This window comes from Mus caroli, unplaced genomic scaffold (assembly GCF_978045245.1).
Source record: "Mus caroli unplaced genomic scaffold, Mus_caroli_1 scaffold_19, whole genome shotgun sequence".
Taxonomy (NCBI): Eukaryota; Metazoa; Chordata; class Mammalia; order Rodentia; family Muridae; genus Mus; species Mus caroli.
Genome location: NW_028227274.1, coordinates 59,480,453 through 59,507,542, shown reverse-complemented (window position 1 = coordinate 59,507,542; position 27,090 = coordinate 59,480,453). Strand labels below are relative to the sequence as shown.

Genomic DNA, 27,090 nt, shown 5'->3' with positions numbered 1-27,090 from the left:
GGGAACAGTGAAATGGGAAGAAAAGCCACAATGGCTGACCTACGGCTTCTTTGCCTCAGTCCCTGGCACTGGACACAGTTGAGAGTTTTTCGGTTTGGGCATCTAATAGCTTCTTTCAAAATCCATATCTGTCCCACCACGACCTATTGGTGGCAATACTGACAAACAATATCTTCATGAATATTGTGACTCTCAATTTCTTCATCTGTAACAAAGATTGACACAGACTGACAGAAGCTAAATTTGGCCAGTCTTTACTGGTTTCTGTTAAGTTCAGGAATGAGAGGAGATTTTTTATTCTCTAGGGTTGTGGTTTAAGAAAGTGGGCTTCGCACTCAGCTGTGACGGGGTTATACTCAGTCACTCATTGCCTACAGGACTGCAGCAATCCACCTGCTGTCTGAGTCATATTCCTTCACTATACAAAGGGAGTCACAGCCAGCTGTGGTGGTTCACAGCTGTAAGCACTGGGAAGCAGGGTTACTACAAGTTTACTGCAGAGTGAGACCTTGTCAAAAACAACAAACAACAAAACCACAACAACAAAACACATCCAACCAACCAACCAACAAAAACAAAAGATGAGGCCTGTTAGATGGTTCTGTCTGTAAAAGTGCTTGCGGGCAAGCCTGACATCCTAAGTTTGGTTCCAGGATCTACATGGTAGAAGAGAGGCGAGAACCAATTAGACCTCCACACACATATCCTCTACCTCACCCCTACAAATAAATGTAATAAAACCTTTTAAAGCATTAGATATTTTAAAAGAAGAAAATCAGAATGCAGTAAGGACTTCCTTAAGCTCTGAGGACTGAATAAAATGTGTTGAGCTCTGAGAGTGCACACCTGAACCCCGGCACTTGGCTCGTAGATACACAAATCTCTCTCCTCCGAGTAGAAGAAATGAACATTTGGTGTAGGACCAGCACAGAGACCCTTTGATTTTTCTCCTTAACAGTCATGGAAAGGTGTCAACAGGGGTTGGGGTGAAATTTCATATTTATCTTTACACTTCCATTTACAACTTTAAAAGCACTCTCTGGTTTTTGGCTTTTGGGTGGAGAATGAGTCCTGCGGCGAGAGCCTGTGGCCATTCGAAGCCTTCAGAGGCAAGCTGGACTCGAGGCGCGTCCCCACAGGCCCGAGGATCTTCGGCGACCCAAGAGCTCCAGCCCAGCGCAAGCCCGCAGTAGATCGCGGGATCCACGGAAGACTCACAGACATTGATGTGTGGCTTGTAGTCCAGAACAGCCAATCGGGAAGAAGCAAGCTGCCGAGGGGCGGGGCTGCCGCCGGCGGGCCCCGGTGATTGGCCAGCGGCCATGCCGCCACGCCACGTGACTGCCACGCCGCGGGCCTTGCCCAGTTACTTCCGCACCTTTACTCCGGTGACTGGGGTCCGCTGCCTCCTCCTCGGGGCCGGGCCATGGGCGGGGACGGTTGCCGGGGTATTAAAGGGAGGCTCGGCCGCGGCTGGACTGCCTGTATCCGTGCGGCGGCGATCCCGCAGCCCAGTCTTGCGGGAGGACGCGCCGCGGGAGCCCGTGTACGGCGGCCCGGAGCGTTAAGGTGAGGACGGGAGGCGGGAGGGCAGCGCCGCGGTCAGCAGGGCGTCTGCAGCCGAGACAAGGACAGGTGCTGACCTGGAGAACCTGCAGTGGCCCAGGGTTAGCCCGGCCACCTCGGACCTGATGTGTCCGGGCTGGACCGAGGCGCTATCTCCACCTCCCACTCCTAGTTAGAAGCAAAAGTGCAGAAACCCTTTTTACACGTATTAGAGTTTGGATTCTTTCAGTAGTTAGGTGGACGGACACGCAGAGACGATACCTAAAATGACTGAGTAAATCCCTAACAGAGCTAGTAAGTGAACCCTACCTCTCCCCAATGCTGCGTCCTTTTCTCTCACAAATCCCACAAATTGGGGTTCACAGGGCTGTAAGCGTTCAGACACCAAGTTCCCTTTTTGGCACTATACTACTGCTACTTCTCCTCTTTGCTCTAGGGCTCTCTTTGGGTGTAGGGGTGCTGCGAATTGAACCAAAGTCCTCCTCCAAGTATTCTTTTGAGCTATACTCCTAGCCCTAACTCCACGATTTTTTTTTTTTAATGAGACCTCTAGAACTAGTGTGATATAGTGTTGGATATAGAAGAAATTTTTGTTTATGGAATTTAAATAAGTAAAAAGTGTGGGATCGTTTAGGAATGTTAAGGATTGCAAGAGACAGAGGCTAATATCAATTATATACTGCATAAACATGTCTCTCATGTACCATACTATTCTGAGATCTTCATTTTTGGTAGTCACTCCATTTTACAGGTCAGAAAATTGATGCCGAGTGGTTTTCACCCAGTACCATCAAGCTGTTAAATAGTAGTAGCTGGGATCTGAGTGGCTATTGATCTTGCCTATTGATTTGCCAGCTGTGGTCCCAGGCTCGCCAGCTCAGCATCACCTGGAATACAGAGCCTTCTGTTTCCTGTGATTTGCAGGGGCAGGCCCAAGAACCTGCACTTTTATCTGAAATCTATGCTGAAAAATCATTGTATAGTACTGGGATGTGCTGCCTCCTAGAGGAGAAGCTAGAGATGGACATATCTGGGGCTTTGGAGATCTCCAAATTGTATTTTAGGATAAGTTTTTAAAAGTAGACATTATAAGCCTTGAGTGAGCAAAACCCCAAGTAGATGCTTAACAAACTATAGTGTTTTGATGCAGGCTTGGTTTTATGTCTTATGGAAAGAGGTGCCCGCACTTGGTGAGTTAGATTGAGAATAAAGGCAGTGCCCTTTTCCCCCCCTGCAAAGCTCTTAAACCATCGATGTCCACTTTACAGACACTTGTGAAGCACTTACTAGGTGTTATGCAGGCAACTGGGGTTACAGCTTAAACAGAATGAGTGGAGGAGCTGGAATGATGGCGCAGTGCTTGAGAGAATTCACTGTTCTGCAGAGGATGTGAGTTAGACCCACAGGGGATGCCTCACAACCACCTGTAACAGATGAGGTTCTCATACCCTCTTCTGGACTCCAAGGGCACCTGTGCACACACGTGTGTGCGTGCATACACACACACACACACACACACACACATATATACACATAATTCAAATGAATCTTTTTTTTAAAAGATTTATTTTATTTATAGAGTACACTGTTGCTGTCTTCAGACACACCAGAAGAGGGCGTCAGATCCCATTACAGATGGTTGTGAGCCACCATGTGGTTGCTGGGAATTGAATTCAAGTCCCTGCTCTTAACCGCTGAGCCATCTCTCTAGCCCAATAAAAAAAAGTTTTTTTTTTAATTAAAAAGGCATGTACACTATATAGCATGCACATATACACACACAACTATAAATTTATTTTAATTCTTAATTAAAATATATCATTTCCTCCCTCTGATTTTTTTTTCCCTTCAAACCCTCCCATGCCCCCTCACTTATTTTCAAATGCTTGCCTTCTTGTTCTTGGTTACTGTTACATATATCTACAGATGCATACCTATATTAGCTCAGTGTGCTGATATAGCTGTAGTGTGCTGAGTCTGTTTAGTGTTACCTGTCTATGTGTGATTTCAGGGCTGACCATTTAGTACTGGGTAGTACATTTGGAGACTCATCCCTGGGGAAGACTAACTCTCCCACATTCAGCATTCCTCAGTTACCTGGGGTTCTTTGTCTAGGAGTGGAACTCAAGTGAGAGTTCCTCCTTCTATTGGTGTCATCCTTATTCAAGTCTCGTTTAGGCAGCCACCCTGTTGAGGTGTCATTTCTGTAATGCCGGTGGTCTCACAGCCCAGTCCCCAGTCCTCTGGCCCTCTTTCTGCCCCACCCCCTCCCATGATAGCCCCTGAACCTTAGGTGCAGGCGTTGTGTTGCAGATGTGTCCCCTGGGGCTCTACACCCCACAGTTAGTTGTTCTCTGCCTTTTGACCTATTGTGGTTTTCTGTAATTGCATCCATCTGCTGCAAAGAGAAGTGTCTTTGATAAGGGGGGAAAGCTACACTTGTCTGTGGGCATAGGACAGTATCTAGAATGAAGTTAGGCACCATGCTGGATTGGTAAACTGTCAACAGTAAGTCCTTCTCTGAGACTGATGCCTTCACTAGCCCTGAGTAGTTGGCTAGTGTGATGGTTTGTATATCCTTGGATCAGGGAGTGGCACCATCTGAAGGTGTGGCCTTGTTGGAATAGGTGTGACCTGGTTGGAATGGGTGTGTCACTGTGGGTGTGGGTATAAGATCCTCACCCTAGTTGTCTGGAAGTCAGTCTTCCACTAGTAGCCTTTGGATGAAGACAGAACTCTCAGCTCCTCCTGTGCCATGCCTGCCTGGATACTGCCATGCTCCCACCTTGATGCCTTTATGATAATGGACTGAACCTCTGAACCTGTAAGCCAGCCCCAATTAAATGTTGTTTTTATAAGACTTGCCTTGGTCATGGTGTCTGTTCACAGCAGTAAAACCCTAACTAGGACAAGTTGGTACCAGGAGTGGGGTATTGCTGTGATAGGCCTGACCATGCTTTTATTTGAAAGAATGTGGATTTTGGGACTTTGGATTTGGAAAGCAGTGGAATGCTTTAAATGGGGCTTAATGGGTCATCCTAGTAGGAATATGGAAGACTTTGTTGCTGGGATTGATTTGAACTGTGTTGACCTGGCCCAAGAGATTTCAAAGGAGAAGAATTTCAGAATGTGGCATAAAGCCTGGTTTTGTGGTATTTTGGTGAAGAATGTGGCTACTTTTTGCCCTTGTCTGAAAAGTTTGCCTGAGGCTAAGGTAAAGAGACTTGGATTAATTGCATTGACAAAAGAAGTTTCAAAAAAGCCCGGCAGAGACTTTGTTCTCTGGTTAAGTCTTATGAAGAAAAGTTTGAACAAGCATAGCAAGCTTAGAAAGGAAAAATATAAAATATACGGTTTGAGTATTAAAGGAGTACCAGGAAGTGAAATAGAGCAAAATCTTGTGTTCTAGGAGATAAAGATTAAGGGAGTGGGACCTTGGGGCAAGATCCTACCCAGCTAAATTAGATCCAGGCATGGTGGTACACACCTTTAATCCCATGAGACAAGCATGCTGATCTCTACATTCAAGGTCAATCTACAGAGCAAGAACCAGGATAGCCAAGCTTAGCAGTGAAGGATTTAGAAAACATAAAGCTAGTGATAATGTAATAATACAAGGGGATCATGTTCTAGTTCCTGTAAGCAGCAGAACTCGGCAGCTTCAGCCATGTGCCTCTGGCTCTAGAGTTAAGAATGGAAGGATCTACTGGGAAAATTGATGCTGGTTAGCTGGAGCTAAGGAATTAGCGGTGATTAAGAAGAGACCAGCATCGTTGAGGTGAAATCTTCTGGAAATTGTTTTCTGGGATCACAAAGAAGCTGTGTTCCAGAGATACCCAAGGTTGTACCTCATGCTGCGGCTGGACTTGGTAATGTGTAAGAGTCACTCAGGTGGTACTGCTTGTGAAGGAATGCAGGGATCATGGAGAGAAGCTGAGGCTTAGCACTGTGAGAGGCAAGGGAAGCCCATTGGAGAAGGTGAAGCCTCAGCTGTAGTTGATGGCTCAGGATTGAAGGGGTCATGCAAAGGATTTGAGGCTTGGCACCCTGAAGAGAGCCTATGAGAGGCTATTGGTGAAGCCTAGTTGGAGTGGAACACCCCAGTGTATTGAAGATGTCAGTACCATGGGATGATCACCAAGAACAGCAGCCGTAATAGAGTGGATCAACCTGAGCATAGAGTGCTACAGAGGACAGAGATGGAGAAGTGATGCCAGCCCTTAGGCATCAAGTGGAATCCCCGACACTGAAAGAAGAAGATGTAACATTGAAATTGCCTTGGAGACTCAAAGATGTTAAAAATGCCAGAGCCATGGGATACATGCTGAGGAAAGCTGCTAACAGGGAGTGGAACCAGCCCAGGAGGAAGCAGTTTGTTGCAGTCAAAAAAGATGAAAAAGGAGTGGAGATCTGAAGACCACTTTGACATCAGCCATGGAGATGCAGAGTTTGGAGTTTGCCCAGCTGGTTTCCTGCCTTGCTTTGGGGATTACACTTAATTAAGTTGAATGAATCTCAGAAGAGACCTTGAACTTTGGACTTTTAACATTGTTGCAACTGCTATAGACTATGAGGACTTTGAAAGTTGCACTAAATGCATTTTGCATTATGCTATGTTTAAGTATGGTCCCCATAGACTCAAGTTTTTGAACAAGTCTATGGGGACCAGGGAGTGGAATGTGATGGTTTGTATATCCTTGGATCAGGGAGTGGCACCATCTGAAGGTGTGGCCTTGTTGGAATAGGTGTGACCTGGTTGGAATGGGTGTGTCACTGTGGGTGTGGGTATAAGATCCTCACCCTAGTTGTCTGGAAGTCAGTCTTCCACTAGTAGCCTTTGGATGAAGACAGAACTCTCAGCTCCTCCTGTGCCATGCCTGCCTGGATACTGCCATGCTCCCACCTTGATGCCTTTATGATAATGGACTGAACCTCTGAACCTGTAAGCCAGCCCCAATTAAATGTTGTTTTTATAAGACTTGCCTTGGTCATGGTGTCTGTTCACAGCAGTAAAACCCTAACTAGGACAGCTAGGTTTACAATATTGGGCATAGATTGCTCCTGTCAGCAGGCCTTACGTCCAATTAGACAGCTGTTGGTGACTCGCAAAGATGTGTCACTACTGCACCCCTAAGGGTGTCTTGCCGTGCCCATCATTGTGGCTCACAGGTAGCCCAGCTGGGTGCGACTGTTGGTTTTTTCCCTTCTTTGGAAGCTTGCATGGTTCTATGGATGCTGGTCCTCAGGGAGACTGCTGTCAGGTCTGATCAAGCTAGGATCCTCTGGGCCCTGTGTCTGAAGTGCACACCAATAGAAACTTACCTCCATGGGCAACAGCAGTCGCCTGTATTGTTTTGGGTGACTCTTGGACTCCATGACTTAGTTAGGGTTTCATTTCTGTGGAGAGACACCATGACCAGGGCAACACTTACAAAGGAAAGCATTTCATTTACAGTTGGCTTACAGTTTCAGAGGTTTCCCCCATGTCATCATGGAGAAACATGGCGGCATGCTGGCATACATGGTCCTGGAGAGCTGAGATCTTGATCCACAGGCAGCAGAAGGAGACTGTGTACCACACTGGGAATAGCTTGATCATAGGTGCCCCCACAGTGACACATGTCCACCAACAAGGCCACACTTCCTAATAGTGCCACACCCTATGGGCCAAGCATTCAAACATGAGTCTGTCGGGCCATACCTACTCAAACCGCTACACTGACTAACAAGTTGAAACCTATCTCCTGCTAGTCCCCTCTCTAGGGCTCCACCCCCTCCTCCTAGAGTCCTTTTTGACATTGCCAGTTTCTGTGGTTACTCTGGGTTATGTATACTCACACATGAAGATCTGGGGCTAGACACCACAGGTGAGAGAGAATATGTGGTGGTCTGGGTCTGTCTGGGTTACCTCCCTCAATGTAATATTTTCTCATTCCATCCATTTACCTGAAATTATCACAATTCCATTTTCTTTACAGCTGGATAGTATTCCACTGAGTATATGTATCATAGTTTTATTGTCCATTAATGTGTTGAAAGAAAGTGAGATTGTTTCCATTTCCTAACTATTGTGAACAGAGCAGCAGTGAACATAACTGGAAAGTAAGTCCTCCCTGAGGTCTAGCTATCATTATACCATGCAACATGGGAAGCAGCCAGTAGTCTTGCCCAGGCTAGACCCAGCTCAGGTCTTCCAGGTAAGCAGCTGTGTAAATAGGGTGTTGAATCCCTTCAGGCATAGGCAAGGAGTGGCGTAGCTGGGCCATAGGGTAGATTTATTCCTAGCCTTTAAAGAGTCCTCCACATGGATTCTCAGAGGGACTGGATCAGTTTGCAGCCCCACCAACGGACTCCTCCCCCGCCCCAACCCTTTCCAGCATTTGTTGTAAGTGGTTTGTTAGTGGTAGCCATTCTGATTGGGGTGACATTAAATCTCACAAGCTGTTTTGGTTTGCATTTCCCTCATTGCCGAGGGTGATGAGCATGATTTAGATAGTTCTTAAACATTTCTAATTCTCCTTTTCTTTTTCTTTCTTTCGTTTCTTTTTTTGAGAACTTTGTTCAGATTCCCAAGCCCATTTTTTTTTTAAATGGGTTGTTTGGGCTTTGTTTTGTTTAGTTTTGTTTTTGACTGTTTTTTTGTTTTGTTTTGGTTTTTTTAGTTATTTATATATTCTGGATCTTACCCTTGTGGTTTGAATATGCTCAGCCCAGGGAGTAGCACCATTAGGAGGTGTAGCCTTGTTGGAGGACGTGTATCGCTTTGAGGGTGGGCTTTGAGACCCTTCTGGCAGCCTGGAAGTCAGTCTGCTCCTGGCTTCCTTTGGATGAAGATATAGAACTCTTATCTCCTCCAGTGCCATGCCTGCCTAGTCACTGCCGTACTTCCTGCTATGATGGTAATAGACTGAACTTTAGAACCTGTAAGCCAATTAAACGTTGTCCTTTATAAGCATTGCCGTGGTCAAGGTGTCTGTTCGCAGCAATGGAAACTCTAACTAAGACTCCCTTGTCAGATATGTAGCTGGAAATTCCCTCCCATTCCATGGGTTTCCTGTTCATCCTGTTGTTTCCTTAGCTGTGCAGAAAGCTTTTTAACATTATGAGAACCCACTTGACAATTACTGACCTTAATCCTTGGGCAAATGCAGTCCTATTCAGAAAGTCCTTTGCTACAGTTATATCTGTAGGACATTGCCTGTGCTTTCTTCTACGAGTTTCAGTATTGCACGCTTCATATTGAGGTCTTCAGTCCATTTGGACTTAGGTTGTGTGCAAAGTGATAGATACGGGTCTGAGTTCACTCTTCTGCATGCAGACACTCAGTTTTCTATTTCTATTTCCACACCATTTTGAAAGATGCTGCCTTCAAGGTGTGTCTTCTGTAGGGCACATGCTTAGCATGTATGAGGACCTGGGTTCAAACCCCAACACTCCACTTGCTCACCTCCCAAAGAAATAGATGGAGATGTCAGGAAAAGGCATGGAGTCTGAAGGCTCAACCCAGCACTGGCTGCTTAATGTTGTTCATGACTGCTGATTGAACATGGGTACACAGGGGAATAAGAGGCTGTTGGGGTTTGCTCTTAGAGGGCGACTATACCAGTGTTTCTGTTTAGTAGTAGAGAGAACCTTCGCGGGATTCTGAAACATACATAAATATCTGTGTTTTCCAATAGTCTTAGGTGACCCCCAAAGGGGTCAAGACCCTCAGGTTGAGAAGCAGTGGACTCAATGCCTACTGAGACTTGATGAAAGGACTGGACTGCTGAAATAATGGTGGTAAATCACCAGGTAGGCTGTTCTTGCCCTTCGATCTTCTGGACAAGTAGGAAAGTAGACATTGATTAGTGTGGCAATAGGCATCAGATATGTGTCATGTCATGTTTAGGATGAAGATATAGGACATATTTCCAATAGCAAGGTAAGATACATATGTTTGTTTGTTCGTTTGTTTCATGTAGCCCTGGCCTCAGACTTAATGTATAGGTTGAGGATAACCTCGAACTGTTGATCCCCTACTTCTACCTCCCAAAGTGTTGAGATTATAGGTATGTAATATATTAGTTATATACAATGTATTTATTCAGCAGCTGCTGAAAGACCAAGAAGTAGGACTCTTTCCAGGACAATCCCTGTAAAGGGGCACTGTAGTCAGGTCTGCCCAGTTTAACCTGACGGTTATGACACAAATGGCTCAAAATGGATTATACAGCTTACTGGAGTCATGGCTGTCTCAAAGAATGTTCCATTGACGTTGGCTATGCGATGCTCTGGGGATCTGAAGTCTTTCTGTTGAGAGTTTGCTACTCCAGACTTTATAGCACATATCTCAGAGTTGATGGAGAAATTTAGAATCACTCTATTGACACTAGGCATCGTTCTCCAAAAATACTCTCCTCTCCACAAGTCTTGCCGTGGCAGAGACTTTGGGTGTCATTTGCTGCAGGCTGAAGTGCACAAGGACCCGAGTGGTGGTTGGTGTACACGTTAGCACACTCACACAGCCGTGAGCAGCAGGCTTGCAGGACACAGGCTTGCTTCTGTGCCCGGTCTCTACCAAGTATGCCTCACCAGAAAAACCTGTAAAGAAGCACTGAGCATTTGTTGCCAAATTCATCATAAAACCAACCTTATAATTTTTGAGGTTAATAAGATAATTGTATTTGTTTTGTCTGAGTGGCTGATTTGAGGTTTTAGACCGGACTTGAAATAGTGACAGCAAACGAGCTTCTACAGGAACGTAAGTGTATCACCATGGAGACATAGAGGAGCTAGCATGAAGTGTTTCAGTTTTCTGTGTCCTGGTTCTCTGTGTTATACTGAATCGTCCAGGATCTGATCATCAGCGTGTGGGCAGCGCTGTAATGCCTGAGCGGCATGTCTGTGTGTGCAGGGGACGAGCTCAGACTTCATGTCTTTTATACTTCGAAGGAAAAATATAAAAACCTGTCATATATGAGAGGAAAACAAGTAACTGTGTAAGTTTTAAAAAGCTGTGTCGTGAGACTAGGCATGCGCACTCCTGGGTCTCCACCACTGTGGATTGCCTTAGCTCTTCTTACTCCCCCCCCAATGCCTTCCTTTGCAAGTGTGTTAGGCTGTTGGGTCAGCATTGTAGTTCCCCGCTGAGCCACATACTCAGAGGACTGCAGCTCTGTAGTGTCTTTTTTAAACAAGAAATGACAGCTATAAGAATTTAATTATCGGGTCTAAAAGAAATGGCCTAGCAGACAAGAGCACTGGCTGCTCTTCCAGAGGAGTAAATTCAATTCCCATCACTGACCTAATGGCTCACAAGCTTCTGTAATTACAATTCCAGAGGACCCAATGCTCGCTTCTTAATTCCACAGCCACTGACAGCAAACAATGCACAGACATGCCTGCAGGCAAAGCACACACATACATGAAAGAAAATGAAAGTCCAGCTTAGCATGGCGATGCATCACTTAAATCCCAGCCCGTGGGGGAGGCAAAGGCAAGTGGATCTCTCTGAGTTTGAAGTCAACCTGGTCAATATAATTAACAGACCAGCCAAGGCTACATACTGACTAATGTGGATTTTTACTTTTTTTTTTTAGATTTCCAACATTGGTATATTTAAAGATGAATACTGTCCTAATATATCGTTTAAAACGGACCCTGGGGTGAGGGCTGAGCGTGCATGCCCTCTCACTCCCGCACATGTGGACACACACTGATCTCAGGTAATAAATTCAGTGTCTCCATCTTTTAAAGGATTCTGTTTTGATTGTGCATTCTAGGCGTAAAGTTTCTGCTTTAAAGACATCATCTTCAGGATTCCATCATTTCCATGACATGTGCTGTAATTCCTGTCTTTGCTCCTCCGTAAGTGATGTGTGGCTGTCTTCAGAAGTGCCCTCTGAGCAGCAGTGATTGGTAAGTGGCGGTGACAGTTGGGGGAGGGGGTTGCTTTTCTGCCTGTCCTTCTGGGTATTCTCAAGATTTTGGGACCTCTATGGCCTGTTCTCTGTGTTCTTCTTTGGGGGTTTTAATTCTGTGTTTAAATACTTATGCCACATACCAAACTCTTGGCTGTTCTATTACAGTTAACACGTCTTTGTTGTTGTTGAGTTGTTTCACATTTGGATAATTTCTATTGAGCTGTCTTTTGAGTTCATTGAGTCTTTCTTTGACTGGTGAGCCTGTCAAAGGAATTCCCCGTTTCTATTGTCTTTCTCACTTTTAGCACTTCTGTTTGTTTCATTCTTGGTTTACTTTTTCAGACATTTTTTTAAAATTTTGCTTTTATTTTCCTTAGCGCCACAGAAGCGAGGTTTGGATCTGGCTATTATTAGTTACAGTGTCTCAGTGTTTCTTTTTCTTACCTTAGAAAAGCCTCTTGACCAAAGGCTGCTCTAGGCAGGCTCAGGAGAGCAGGAAGTGAGAAGACAGACAGATGCTAAGTTAAAGACCAGCCCAGGGACCTGTTTGAGTTGCTCAGGGTCAGTTGTCCTCCTGATCTGACTTTCCTCCTAAAGACCATCAAAATAATTATTACTTTTCTCTTGCTCAACCTAAATAATGGGTAACTTTTTGCATCCCGTGTTTGTGAATAGGATGTGGACTCTTAGATTATAACACCTTGGTAATGATAGGTCTATTAATCCTGACAGAAGTTCTTTTGTTTTGTTTTTCAAGGCAGGGTTTCTCTGTGTAGTCCTGGTTGTCCTGGACTCACTCTATAGACCAGGCTGGCTTTGAACTCAGAAATCTGCCTGCCTCTGCCTCCCAAGTGATGGGATTAAAGGCGTGCGCCACCACTGCCCAGCTCAAAAGTTCTTTTTTTTTTCTGTCAATTCAAACTTCCCGAGTTGTCCATCTATTTTGTCTCTATTTGGCCACAATCACGATGTGTTTGTTCTTTGAGTGAACATTTCTGGGAACCTGCTAAAGTTGTGTAAATCTCGGCGATACACTTGGTGGAGATCACACTGGTGGACAGAAAGGCAGCCCTTCTGCAGGAGCTGCAGACGCTCCTGTCTCTGTTCCCAGGTACAGAATGCCACAGGGCACACAGAGAGAACTGCAGTCTTGACAGAGAGGTGGCCATGCTAGGCCAAGCTCAAATTGTGACATGTTCACTGGACAATTTACTCTGCTCCTTCAGGAGCCTGGTGGTGGTTATTGTTGTTGTTGTTTTTCCTTGTTGTAAGGCCATTTGTTGTCTTTTTGGTCTTATTGCTACCGTTCTGTTCTGTTCTAGTTCCGAGTGGTTGGTCGGTCCTTTGGTACTAGAGGAGCAGTTTCAGGGCAGAGATGGGGGGCCTCTTGTTTGTCTTCCAAGTGGAAGCTCTGGGCAGCATTATCTCTCTGCTTGGCCTGTGAAGACCATTGATAGCATATGGACAGGACAGAGGCTACCTCACCTCATACTTTTGCCCTGGCTGTGCTAGAATTCGCTCTGTAGACCAGACTGGCCCGGAACCCACAGAGATCCACCTGCCTCTGCCTCCCGAGTGCACCACCATTACCTGGCTCGGGGGATCCAGGAGGATGCACGGGAGAATCCTTAGTGGCTACTGTCTTTCTTTCTTGAGAACGTAATTGAGAAGTTCTGTACCAACTCATGATTTATCTTGACTTGCTGTTTATAGTCTACTTCTGGCCTTTCTCCCTCACCTCTCTCAGGCCAGGGCCAATGAGCCTCACTTAAGGAGTAGATATACACAGGTTGTCTGTCCCCAGTTTGGGCATAGTAGCCCATTCTTTTAATTCCAATATGAAGGAGGTAGAGGCAGGTGGAGGTCTGTGAGTTTGAAGCTAGCTTGATCTGCATGACAAGTTCCAGGTGAGCCAATGCTAAGAAAAAGCCTCCCCTCCCCCCAAACTGAATTCTTTAACCTCACATATGATAAGTATGACTGGTAATATATGTGAGCACTGAGAACTAGTTTATAAATTAAGATATATATATATATATTTTCCCCCCCCTGGGATAGGAAGTGAACCATCTGTCTCCTGAAATGTCTTCAGAAAATAAAGAGCAACATGACCTCTCACCGAGGGACTTACCTGAAGAAGCCTTTGGCTTCCCAGCTGAGCTCCCCCTGGAGGTCCAAAGAGGATCAAGCGCTGACTTGAGGCAGCCTGAGACCGGTCATCGCCGGAGAGCTTTTCATAGGATCCACATGGAACTCCGTGAGAAGCCAGATGCGAACATCAAACAGTTTGTCATCAGAAAGCTGCAGAAGAGTTGCCAGTGTAGTGCAGCCAAAGTCAGAAATGGGGTTTTTGATTTCCTTCCTGTTTTGCGGTGGCTCCCAAAATATGACCTGAAGAAAAACATTTTAGGTGATGTGATGTCTGGCCTGATTGTGGGTATCCTGTTGGTGCCCCAGTCCATTGCTTACTCCCTGCTGGCTGGCCAGGAGCCTATATATGGTCTATATACATCATTTTTTGCCAGCATTATTTATTTCCTGTTTGGTACGTCCCGCCACATCTCTGTGGGCATTTTTGGAATACTGTGCCTTATGATTGGTGAGGTTGTTGACCGAGAACTACATAAAGCCTGCCCTGACACTGATGCTACGTCATCTTCGATAGCAGTGTTTTCAAGTGGATGTGTGCTTGTAAACCAGACATTAGACGGACTCTGTGATAAAAGCTGCTATGCAATTAAAATTGGCAGCACTGTGACCTTCATGGCTGGAGTTTATCAGGTAAGAAATGGTGAACGTTTAGGCTCGGCATAGTAGCCGAGAGGTACTATGAGGTACTCAAGAGGTAGGGGCAGCGGCAGGGGAGGAGTTTGAGGCCAGCCTGGTTTCATAGCAAGGTCTAGGACTACATAGTGGGAGCCTGAAGAACCGGGGGAACAAGAAAGAAGGAGGGAGACGTAGCAATTGGTTATTTCTGGCAAAAGCAATCATTATACAAGAAGTCTCTGGTATATAGGCTGCTAGGGGTTGTAATAAGGCTACCACTTACTGAGTGCTAAAGAGATGAATGGTAGAGCCCAAAGCCAAACCATACATTCCACTGTAAAATAGGGCTCTTCCTAGACTGCATCTTAAGCAGCAACAGTCTTTTTCTTTTTTTAAAGATTTATTTATTTATTTTATGTATATGAGTACACTGTAGCTCTACAGATGGTTGTGAGCCATCATGCGGTTGCTGGGAATTGAACTCAGGACCTTTGGAAGAGCAGTCAGTGCTCTTACCTGCTGAGCCATCTGTCCAGCCCTGCAACAGTCTTTTATTATTAAAAGGAAAAAAAACCAAAAAAAAAAAAAAAAAACCAAAAAGGACCAGAAAGGGTCCTCAGGCCAACTAGTACAATTCTTATGTTGGAAACACTAGGTTTGCTTAAGATTATGTGTGCCTGATTATTGGCAAAATCACCATGAATAGTCAGACAAGAGGGTGGGCGGAAGGACAGGACAGGGAGCGGGGAAGGGCAAAGAGGACGACCAGGGTCCAGAGTGGTTGGCATTATTTGCTAGCCCCTGCCTTCCCTAAGAGTAGCTGCTTTACTGAGAGACTTCTGCTAAATTTAATAGTTCTCTTGGATTGATGAAGGGGGAGAGAAACTTGAGGACCATCACTTTAGCAGCCAAGAGACAGGATTATAAATTAAAACCTCCTTGAGTATCCTATAGAACCCACTAATCTGTTGTTATGATTATGTCCCTGCCTTTAGCATTCAGAAATCAATACCAGCATTAATGAAACCTGTTCTCTATTACAGGCATTTTGAACCAGGAGAGGAAGGGGAAGAATAGCTGGCTTTATTTGGTATTAGATGAGGTAGGAAAGACAGAAGGAAGAGGCAGTGGGTTATATTCCTAGAGTACACATTGACTTCTTGGTCTCACCAAGGAGAAAGAGGTAACAGGACCCTGAGGACGTGGGCAGGGAAGGATGTAGCGTTATTGCTAACTCGGATGCACGGCAGAGTGGGATTCAGTTTGGGTGTGAATTCTCGTTTTCCTACCAGTTAAATTTTACTTTCAGTTGTAACATGATCCATGCCTGTAATCTTAGCATTTAGGAGGTGGAGGCTGGAGGATCAGGAGTTTTGGGTCATCTTTGGCCAAGTTCAAGGCTACCCTGGGACCATGAGACCTTAACTCCAGAAATAAAAAACCTTCAGTTTAATGGTAATAATTGTTAATTTGGAAATAATGTTTTCTGAAGTAGAAGAATTTCTCTGATTTGAGTTTGTTTGCTTTTTGTTGACTGGTTGTTTTCTTTTGGTGTTTTTTGGTTTTTGTGGGGGGTTTTTTGTTTTTGTTTTGTTTTAGTTTTTGTTTTTGTTTTGAGACAAGGTGACTCCGTGTAGCCTGGCTATCCTGGAACTCGTTCTGTAGAGGAGGCTTTCCTTGCCTTGACCTCAGATCCACCAGTCTCCCCAGTGCTGGGATTAAAGGTGTGTGCCACCACTGCCTGGCTCCAATTTGAGTTTGTAGACATTTGTTTGGAACCTTGAAAACAATTCTTTTTGGAAGCATTCTGAATGGTGTTCCAGTTTTAAATTATTGTAGCAGGTAGGAATCCCAGGTCCTTGCTAGAGTTGGGCTAATGAGTTTGATCAGAGAAGCTTCCTTGCATGATCTGGAATGTATGACACCGGAACTGTAATGGAGGATTGTGTTTCTGGTAGCTCTGGCACTCTGGTGCTCTGACAGTTTGTGGCTGGGCATGGAAGGCTGAGCTGGTACAGAGCCGAGGAGCTCGGCCCCATTTCTGGCTAACGCTTGCATATGCTCCCTTCCAGGTAGCAATGGGCTTCTTTCAAGTGGGCTTTGTCTCTGTCTACCTCTCCGATGCCTTGCTGAGCGGGTTTGTCACTGGCGCCTCCTTCACCATCCTCACGTCCCAGGCCAAGTACCTCCTTGGGCTGAGCCTTCCTCGGAGTCATGGTGTCGGCTCAGTCATTACTACCTGGATCCACATCTTCAGAAACATCCGTAAGACCAACATCTGTGATCTCATCACCAGCCTTTTATGTCTCCTGGTCCTCGTGCCGACCAAAGAACTCAATGAGCACTTCAAGGACAAGCTCAAGGCTCCAATTCCCATCGAGCTCGTTGTCGTTGTGGCGGCCACATTGGCTTCTCATTTTGGAAAACTAAATGGGAATTACAATTCCAGTATTGCTGGACACATTCCCACTGGGTTTATGCCACCCAAAGCACCAGACTGGAGCCTCATTCCTAATGTGGCTGTAGATGCAATAGCTATTTCTATCATTGGTTTTGCTATCACTGTATCACTGTCTGAGATGTTTGCCAAGAAACATGGCTACACGGTCAAAGCAAACCAAGAAATGTATGCCATTGGCTTTTGCAATATCATACCTTCCTTCTTCCACTGCATAACCACTAGTGCAGCCCTCGCAAAGACATTGGTTAAAGAGTCAACAGGCTGCCAGACGCAGCTGTCAGCTATAGTGACAGCCCTTGTCCTTTTGTTGGTCCTTCTGGTAATAGCTCCTTTATTCTATTCCCTTCAAAAGTGTGTCCTTGGTGTGATCACTATTGTCAATCTCCGGGGCGCACTCCTGAAATTTAGAGACCTGCCAAAGATGTGGAGGCTGAGCAGAATGGATACAGTTATCTGGTTTGTGACTATGCTGTCCTCTGCTCTGTTAAGCACTGAAATAGGCCTGCTGGTTGGGGTTTGTTTTTCAATGTTCTGTGTGATCCTCCGTACTCAGAAGCCAAAGAATTCACTGCTCGGTTTAGAAGAAGAATCTGAAACCTTTGAATCCATTTCCACTTACAAGAACCTTCGGAGTAAGTCCGGCATCAAGGTTTTCCGCTTCATAGCCCCTCTCTACTACATAAACAAAGAATGCTTTAAATCAGCTTTGTACAAGAAAACTCTTAACCCAGTCTTGGTAAAGGCAGCTTGGAAAAAGGCAGCAAAGAGAAAACTCAAAGAGGAAACGGTGACCTTTCGTGGGGACCCGGATGAAGTTTCACTGCAGCTTTCCCATGATCCCTTGGAGGTGCACACTATCGTGATCGACTGTAGTGCCATACAGTTTTTAGACACAGCAGGAATCCACACACTGAAAGAAGTTCGCCGGGACTATGAAGCCGTTGGGATCCAGGTTTTACTGGCGCAGTGCAATCCTTCCGTGAGGGATTCCTTGGCCAGAGGAGAATATTGCAAACAGGAGGAGGAAGCCCTCCTCTTCTACAGTCTGTCTGAAGCAGTAGCTTTTGCAGAGGACTCTCAGAATCAGAAGGGGGTGTGTGTTGTCAATGGTCTGAGTCTCTCTGGTGACTGAGAGAGTCAGCCTGCGTCTTCCTGGTAACTGGGCAAGTTAATAAGAGGAAGACTAGTGTTTTGCCTGTTTCAGTGTGGAACGTTTTCTACTGTGAAAGGAGAAAGCGGTGCACACTTGAAATAGTTCTTTGAAGCTAGCCTTTCGATAGTCTCATGAGCTTTTGGTTGGGTAGAATCAAAAAGAAGTAAATGTTGTGGCTTCTGGCTTATGCAGATAGCATTCTTGGGGTAAAGTATAAATGGAATGGAACTGTAAAGCAGCCCCCAATTTAAGTGCCTTACTTAAGTGCTTTGCCTGACACACACTGCAGCATTTGCACTGCTCTAGAGAGGGGATGAAGAAAGGAGGCAGTGCTGCTGGTACAGAGACTGGCAAAGCACAAGGGCCTACGGAGCTGAGATCTGACCCTGCTGCTGTGTCTCTGGATTTTGCTCCCCAGACAGTAAGAGCTCTTGCTGATAGTTGGAAATCACCATTTTTCCTTTCCTTCATGCAAGAACTGTGCCATAGTCTCAAGAGAATCTGACCCTCACAGCCGGCCTGATACTATTGTACAGAACCCATATTGTAAACATCTAATGTGTTAGTCTTCCCTTTTCGTTTAGAATAAGTGGGTAAGGAAAGAGTTTAAAACAAGAATGGCAGTGGAAGTCTTTGTCTCTCTTCATCTCTGTCTTTGTCTTTGAGAACTTGTCTGCTGTTACGCGCTCTGTCTCACCTTTGACTTATTCTCGTGCTTCCCGTGGGAATCCTTGCTGAGTTGGCATCTCTGAACACCAGTGGCAGAGTTGTCAGAGAAATCAGCGTATTGGCTCAGCAGCTTCTTAACAGCACTGTGAATGGGCTTGTGGTGCACATTCAAGGAGAGATCGTAAAAAAAAAAAAAAAAAAAAGAATGAACGACAGTTCCCCTTAAGAAATGCCACCCTTGGGGACTGGAGAGATGGCTCAGTGAGTAAGGGCACTGACTGCTCTTCCAAAGGTCCTGAGTTCAAATCCCAGCAACCACATGGTGGCTCACAACCATCCGTAATGAGAATCTGACTCCCTCTTCTGGGGTGTCTGAAGACAACTACAGTGTACTAATAAATAAATCTTTAAAAAAAAAAAAAGAAATGCCACCCTTCCACCACTGGGGTATCTTAGGCAGTCTTTCTTTATAGAAGTGGCTGTTTGTGGATGAGTACAGAGGTGATGGGGTGCTTCCAAAAGGACATCCATCATTACTTTGCAGATGGGAAAGCAGTGTTGATGCTTATGGCCACGCACCCTGTTGGCATATGATAAATATTGATGCCAGTGACCACTTTTAATGCAGGACTTGGAGCCTTCACAGGGCCCTAGATGTACTGGGGTGTCATTCTCAGGAGCTGGCTGCAGGTTAGGAGTTGAGTAGTTTCTTCAGAAAAGGACTTCAACAGGTAAGAAAAGTTCTCCCAAGTGCGGAATAGAGGACTCACATGAGATTAAAACATTCAGCCAGGTTATTAAAGTAACAGTTTCTGAAGTGTACAATCATTTTTAGCCTGTTCTTACATGCAAAACAATTTAAAATATTTATGGGAAGCACTCTGTGTAACGAACCTACTGAGGTGGAATGCTTTCAGACATTTTACACATGAGAACTCCAGGAGCTGCCCCTGTGGTTCTCCTAGTGACAGAGCACGCCTGCTTGCCTGTGTGGGAAATAGCTTTCCATGATTCCAGTAAAAGCTTCAGGGTAGAAAATGTGCATTTCTGGTGGTTATGTTAAAATCCACACTGGACTCTGTCCTAGAGTTCTGCAAATATTGACTGCTGCTGGCTTGTTCTTTTGTCTCCCTAGCTTTATGAATAATTGAAAAATCACAGTATCCTAGCCATTTTTGAAAATCCCTCTTGCCCTTTCCTCAGGCCATGTTGGAATTAAGCCAGTTAGAGATGTTTAATACTCAGGGACAGACTGGTAGGGAGGTACATGGTCAGGAGTCAAGAGCACTTGCTGCTCTTGCCGAGGACCCAAGTTCAGTTTCCAGCACCCACATTAGGCAGCTCACAGCCACCTGCAACTTCAGCTCCAGGCAATCTAACCCTCTTCTGAACTCCATCACACACACACACACATTTTCTAAAGCACTTGTTTAAGATAACTGTATAATCTATTCAACACCAGCGTAGAAAAAGAATTTTAGTTGAGTGTTTGGAAAGTCTCTGCCCTCTGACATGTAAGGTCACAGTGTGGACCTAACTGGTTCAGGAGCTTTACATATGCATTAGCAAATTCTCGAGTTCTCTTCTGATTTGTGTTTGTCCCACAAAAGCGAACAGGAGCCAACTTTTCAGTAGCCATTTTAAAATGCAATTGCACTGGAGTCTGCTGCTGCCTTTCTCTTAGGGTTGATCTCTTCCTAAATCGAACATTAAAACTGTTTTTGATTGCTGATATTTGAAAGAATCAAAATTTAGAACCAAAGCCTAATTTACCACCAGCATCAAAAATCAACAAGCCATTTTCATTTCCTTTTTGATTCTTTGAACATATTTATAAAAGTTATCTTGCTCACTTTAAACATTAGAGTGTAAAATATTTCCTGGTTGTTTGCAGAGAAGTAGAACCCTGAATGCTGTTAAATGACTATCATTTATTTGAAATACAGAGTGTACATGTGTGTGTATTTTATGACAAGGTCTTAAATAGCACAGGCTGGCCTCAAACACGCTAAGTAGCCAAGGGTGATTGTAAACTGTTGGTCTCCCTGCTTCTGCCTCCAGGTGCTGGAGTTAACAGGTCCTAGGGATGGAGTAAGCTAGTGTGTATACAGACAGGCTATGAAAGGAACACAGTTCAGGGGAGTAAAAGGTTAGATCACCAAGATCTGTACTGTCCAGAAAGGAAGAGACCTGGCTGGATCTAGATCCTGGTAAACCCCACAATAAGATCAGAGTTCAGGAGCTTGCCTCCAAGAGCAGTATTGAAAGTAGGTTCTGTTTCTAGATGGGGAGAGTCACAGGTTCACCACAGCTCCAAAGAGCTAAGAAGCATTTGTTCAAGTTGTAGCCAAAGTCTGGGTGAGCCTATTCAGGAGTACTGTCCTCCCTGTGAGCTGAGTGGCTGTAGTGCTGTGTCTCAGACAGAATGAGACTGGCAGGTGCCGAGTTAATTCTAAGCAGGGTCAATGGGACAGGTATGATTTATATAAAGTCTTTCAGCACAGTGAATGGTGAACTTTGAGACTGCCTGGAAGTGATAGATGAGTTCATTAGACTAATGCTTCTGGCTACATTGTAGCAAAACCAGTGAGCCTCTGCAGGGATGTTCTGGCAGTTTGACATTTAAGAACATGTTACCAGGATTAACTCCCAAGCTGCAAAGGACAGAAAAGAGTAGGTTTGGGGACTAATGCCTCTTCATTTACGGCGATGGCTCGAGCTCTCCGCAACACCCATCCACCCACACACCGGTTAGTGTCCTCACTTCTGAGTTCTCAAGGAGGTGCTGTAGGGATAGCTGAAGACTCTTTGCATGGAAGTGAACCCTTCCGCATAGCCCCAATGTCTAGGAGTCTGGTGTCCAGGGGAACTTAGAAGTGCTTCATGGAGAGTACTTGAGCAGAGGGCAGATGGAGGCCTGAGGTGGAGGAGTGTCACTCTGGTATATGCAGGCAAGACTGAATCTCCAGAAAAGTGGAATTCTCCAGGTGAGAATCTTTACAGTTTTGCCTAATTCTTTTGTTCTCTAGTGCTCTTCTTGGACTCTTAATTCTGGTGGTGTTTTAATTTGGGCTTTAAGTTGGAGAGGATGAATTTTGCCGGGTGTGGTGGCACATGCCTTTAATCCCAGCACTCGGGAGACAGGCAGGCGGATTTCTGAGTTCGAGGCCAGCCTGGTCTACACAGAGAAACCCTGTCTCGAAAAAAAAGAAAGAAAGGATGAATTTCTACTTAGACTCAAAATGAGCACAGTGGCCTGTGAGGCACTTGACTTGGAGGCTGGGGCAGGAAAAGACTTCGAGGCCAGCCTGAGATAGCTGGTGAGACCTTGCCAAAAGAAGAGAAAAGAAAACTAGCTAGCTGTGGAGACCCATTTGTCCTTCAACTCTTTTATATATATATAAAGATTTTAGTAAATTATTGATCATAGTCCATTTGAGTGCTAAGTTTAAGCATGAAAATTATAATGGAACAGGACAAAACAGTGCACCAACTGGCTTGTTATAGGCTATTTCGTAAAGTAAAATACAATTGAATTATTTTGTGTTAAAAATAAATTTTTAAGGTTTTTATAAAAAAAGTAACGTGTAAATGGAGGCTTTAGATGTGAAGGGGGTATATTTAATAAGGTAATTTTTATCATGTAAGAACTATTTTTTTACCAAAAGTATTTTGTAACTGAAATTTTAAAGTAAATCTGCTAAGTACAATTCAAAACTCAAACATTATGCTAGTGTATTTTTGAGTATGTATTTTATACCCTATGACTTAGTTTAAAATAAGAGTGTATTGAAGTCTGCAGAGTAAGAGTGAGAGAGACACAGTGGTAGAGGATGCAGTGGTATTCTAAGTCTGTCATAGCTGCTAGGTCACAAAGGGTTTTAACCTGAAACTTGAACAGACTTACCTGGGAATAATCCCACACCCTGTACTGCATCACTAAGGAGAAATACAGAACCAAATAGCTCCTTCCTCCTCCTCAATGCGAATCATTTGGGAAATCGGGATCTGAGTCCTGATGCTGCCCTGGCTTCTGTGTCTTAGTGAGTGTAAGAATACCCACAAGCCTGGTCTGACCCCTTCGTAGCCTTGTGTACAAAACCAGACAATGTGGAGGAAGGGTTTAGTCGTCGCCAGCCTCTACCTGGCCTGCTTACTATTGGGAATGCATTTTATAGTAGGCTTTTTAATTCAAGTAAGTGCCTCGATGCTGATCCTCAGATCAGCGCTCAACCATCCTTCAGACAAGAATGAGGTGTTTCCTGTTGGGGGGAGGGAGTTGTTAATCATTTCCTTCTGGAAGAATATGTTTGTATTGCTTATTTTACAACGTCTTCTATGTGTTTGAGATTTAAGGGTGCCATTTCTTTTGTTAATAAGTTGTTGTAATAAAATATTACTTTGTAAATTATTTTAGTGCTGGGAGTTCTGACTAAAACATTTAGAGATTGATGGATTTGATTTAATTTTTTTTTAACTTTTATGCCTTGGGGTGTTTCTCTTGCATATATGTCTGTGTACCATATCCCTTGGAGCTGGACTTACGGACCATTGTGAGTTTCCATGTGGGTGCTGGGCATTGAACCCTGGTTCTCTGGAAGAGCAGCCAGTGCTCTCAATCACGGAGCCACCTCTCCAGCCCCAGTTACCAGTGCATTCGAAAGTGCTCTTAGTGTGGTGACACAGGCCTGCTTCCCCAGCACTCGGAGTAGAGGCAGGGGCAGGGAGACAGGACGGTCAAGGTTGTCTCAATAAATAAATAGTATCTCATTCACCTGTTCACAGGCATCTAATGATAGACAGAGTTCAATGCTGTCCCTCTGGGACTTGGTTACTCTGTTAGTGAACACAGAGCATTAGATTGCTTCAGGACCCCTCAGAGCTCTCATAGTGCTGGACTCCTGTGATATCAATCAGGAAGCCCAAATCTGCATGGTTGAGCAAGAGATACCCAAACTGCACTTTCATATCAGAGAAGAGATGAGAGTACCTCAGGATGACGGAGAACTTAGATTCCTAGTGGCACACATTTAGACATTGTACTGGTTTTCTGTCTCTCTGACACAGGGCCTCGGCCAAGTAGACCAGACTGCTGCTGCTCCTGTCTCAGCTTCCTTCATGTCAAGGTTCACAGGCATGCACCATCATGTCTGCCTGGAAGGCACTGGTGCTACCACTTTCTGTACCTGCTTCCTATGCCTTCTCAAATGAGCCAGTGTGGGCACAGGGCTACGGATGGTTTCTAGTCTTTTACAGCAACTTAGGTGTCCTATCCTCTTCCCAAGCCCATTAGCATTCAGCAGAGTGAAGGAGCTCACTATACAAGCCATTCTGGACACAGACTCTGCACAGCACCAAGCATCCTGGACCCTGTAGAGAACACTTTCATTCTTTGGTGTCACATTCATATAAACTAAAAAGAAATCTTACAGAGATTTTTTAAAAGGACTGCAGCCTACCTGTAACAGTAATTTATCTGCATTTATCCCCAGATTCTTAATTGTTCAGATTATAGGTATGTGCCAACACGCCTGTACTGGCTAGTTTTGTGTCAACTTGACACGGGCTGGAGTTATCACAGAGAAAGGAGCTTCAGTTGAGGAAATGCCTCCATGAGATCCAACTGTAAGGCATTTTCTCAATTAGTGATCAAGGGGGCTGGTAGTCTTGGGTTCTATAAGAGAGCAGGCTGAGCAAGCCAGGGGAAGCAAGCCAGTAAAGAACATCCCTCCATGGCCTCTGCATCAGCTCCTGCTTCCTGCCCTGTGTGAGTTCCAGTCCTGACTTCTTTGGTGATGAACAGCAGTATGGAAGTATAAGCTGAATAAACCCTTTCCTCCCCAACTTGCTTCTTGGTCTTGATGCTTGTGCAGGAATAGAAACTCTGACTAAGACAACACCCAACCCTAGTTAGGAATTACTTAACTTAAAAAATGACAACTCATCGGTAGTTCCTCGGTGTTTTCAGGATAAGCTCGAAATTTAAGAGGCCTAGCGACCAGACCTAAAAATCTCTGGCCTTAATTGGGCATGGTGGTGCGCCTGTCATCCCGGCATTTGGCATGGTGGGGTGGGATTTCCTGCTTGAGACCAGCCTGGGTTACATACCAAGATACCGTCTCCCCAAAAAGGAGAGGAGAAAGAAGACAAGCTCTGCCGTTAGTTGCACCTCTAGCCTTTGCTCTGCCATGCAGTCTTTGCCTAACCTGCCAACCACTCACTCACCTTAGGTGTGGCCAAATGGAACACCCTAGGTCTTTACACTGTTCCACCTTGAGTTGCCTGTCCTTTGCTCTTAGCGATATTTTCCTCTTCATCCTTTGGGCTCTGACTGCTGCAGTCCCGTGTAGTCTGTACATAGTGAGTGAAATGACGTTTCTCACTCATTCCCCCAACTTGTATAGCTGAGTTTCTTGAGGGTGGTAGTGCAGAAAGCAAGCAGTACCTATACTGTAAGATAAATTATTATTGCAAGCACAGGTATGTTTGCTGGACAGTTATTTCTTCAGTTCATTTAGGAAACATGCTACATTTCCAATAATATCCATAGATTGAAAAATAAGTCTTCAATGGAGAGATATGTAACCGGGTAGGGTAAATGGTCTCAGTGTCTTAGTTTGGGTTTCCATTGCTGTAAAGAGACAACTCTTTTGGTTTTTTGTTTTGTTTTTGTGGTCTTTCGAGACAGGGTTTCTCTGTATAGCCCTGGCTGTCCTGGAACTCACTTTGTAGACCAGGCTGGCCTCGAACTCAGAAATCCGCCTGCCTCTGCCTCCCGAGTGCTGGGATTAAAGGCATGCGCCACCACCACCCGGACCAAGGTAACACTTATAAAGGACAACATTGAATTGGGGCTGGCTTACAGTGTCAGAGGTTCAGTCCATTGTCATGGTGGGAAGCATGGCAGCATGCAGGCAGATATAGTTCTTTAGAAGGAGCTGTGTTCTACATCTTCATCCAAAGGCCACCAGGAGAAGGGTCTCTCTTCTGCACTGGGCAGAGCTTGAGCACTAAGAGCCCTCAAAGCCTGCCTACACAAAGACACACTTCTCCAACAAGGCCACACCTCCTAATAGTGCCACTTCCCATGGGCCAAGCATATTCAAACCACCACACTCAAACACAGTTAAAACTTAAGTTTTAGTCATCTGAACGAGGCCCACATTTTGTGTCTCCTATTTGCTTTCTTTTCCCTGACATCTCTACTTAATCAAAGCAACTAGGGCTGGATGTTCCTAAGGGTTCTTCAAGCTTTCTCCCTTATGTAGTCCACCTTTGCCCTCTAGTGGCTGAAGTATGCAACTACACTCTAAAGAAGTATGCCCTTGAAATAGTACTTTTGCATTGATTTTTCTAGAAAGATTAGATGATCACAAATTAAACAATAATTTAATAGACATAAATAGGCAAGCAATAAATCTCAGTTTTCTTCCATTTGGATAAGAGCCCAGCAAATAGAATTCCTAGAACACCGTATGGGGGGGGGGGGGGGGAGGAAGGGAATGATAGACAGACAGACAGACAGACAGACAGAATGCATATGCCACTGTGTATGTGTGGGAATCAGAAGGCAACATTGGGGAGCGTCCTTCACCCATGGGTTCTGGGATTGGTTGAGCTCAGACTGCTAGGACTGCACACAGCAAGTACCATTACCCACTGACCCACCTCACTGGGCCTCCCTTTTTTTTTTTTTTTTTTCAGTAAAAAAAAAAAAAAAAAAAAAAATAGGAACTGGAGAGGTGGCTCAGCGCTTAAGAGCACTGACTGTTCTTCCAGAGGTCCTGAGTTCAATTCTCAGCAACTACATGGTGACTCACAGCCATCTGTAATGGGATCTGATGCCCTCTTCTGGTATGTCTAAAGACAGCTACAGTATATTCATATAAAATAACTAAATCTTGTTTTAAAGTTTAAACACATATTTACTGTGTTCAGGGCACTTAGATGAAGCCTTTCTGATTAAAGTCCTGTCTGAATAAATGGAGGCAGGAAGCCGTACCGTAATTTTGATGGAAGGACACAAGTTTAATGCTATGCACTAGAACACATTATCAAACAGTGGGGTTTCATTTGGATTGGAAGTTATGATAACAGAAAACTTAGGCCAACCCTTTCCAATTGAGTACAGCCCTAGTGTAATGGCTATTTCTGATTTTCTACTTGACTATATCTGGAATGAACTACAATCCAGAATTGGATGGCTCACCTGTGATCCAGATCTTGAGGCTGGGAGATACAAGTTTCTGACCTTGGTCTTGGTGTGGAGATCTTGAGGCATAGTGGCTATGAATCTCAGGAGACTAAAGCAAAGAGATCTCTGAGTTCAAGGTCATCTGGGACAAAGCAAGTCCCAGATCCAGGCATGGTGGCACACACCTTTAATCTGGGACACACCTTCTGCTGGAGATCTACATTAGGACATTGGAAGAAGGAAGATGTTCTCTTCTTTGCCTGCATGCCTTGTGGGACTGAGCAACTGCTAGATCCTTGGACTTTCATCTACAGCTGCTGCTGACCATTGTTGGGAGTTGGACTACAGACTGTAAGTCATCAACAAATTCCCTTAC

General features: G+C 44.8%; 1 protein-coding gene across 1 annotated transcript; it reads left to right on the top strand.

The window, feature by feature from the left end:
• Positions 1-1,384: 1,384 nt before the first annotated feature.
• Positions 1,385-18,726, top strand: Slc26a2 (solute carrier family 26 member 2). The gene is made up of 4 exons (XM_021150720.3): positions 1,385-1,569; positions 11,331-11,466; positions 13,530-14,252; positions 16,310-18,726. Exons 3-4 carry the CDS (start codon positions 13,554-13,556, stop codon positions 17,828-17,830), a joined length of 2,220 nt encoding a protein of 739 aa, XP_021006379.1. The 5' UTR covers positions 1,385-1,569; positions 11,331-11,466; positions 13,530-13,553; the 3' UTR covers positions 17,831-18,726.
• The last annotated feature ends 8,364 nt before the right edge of the window (positions 18,727-27,090 follow it).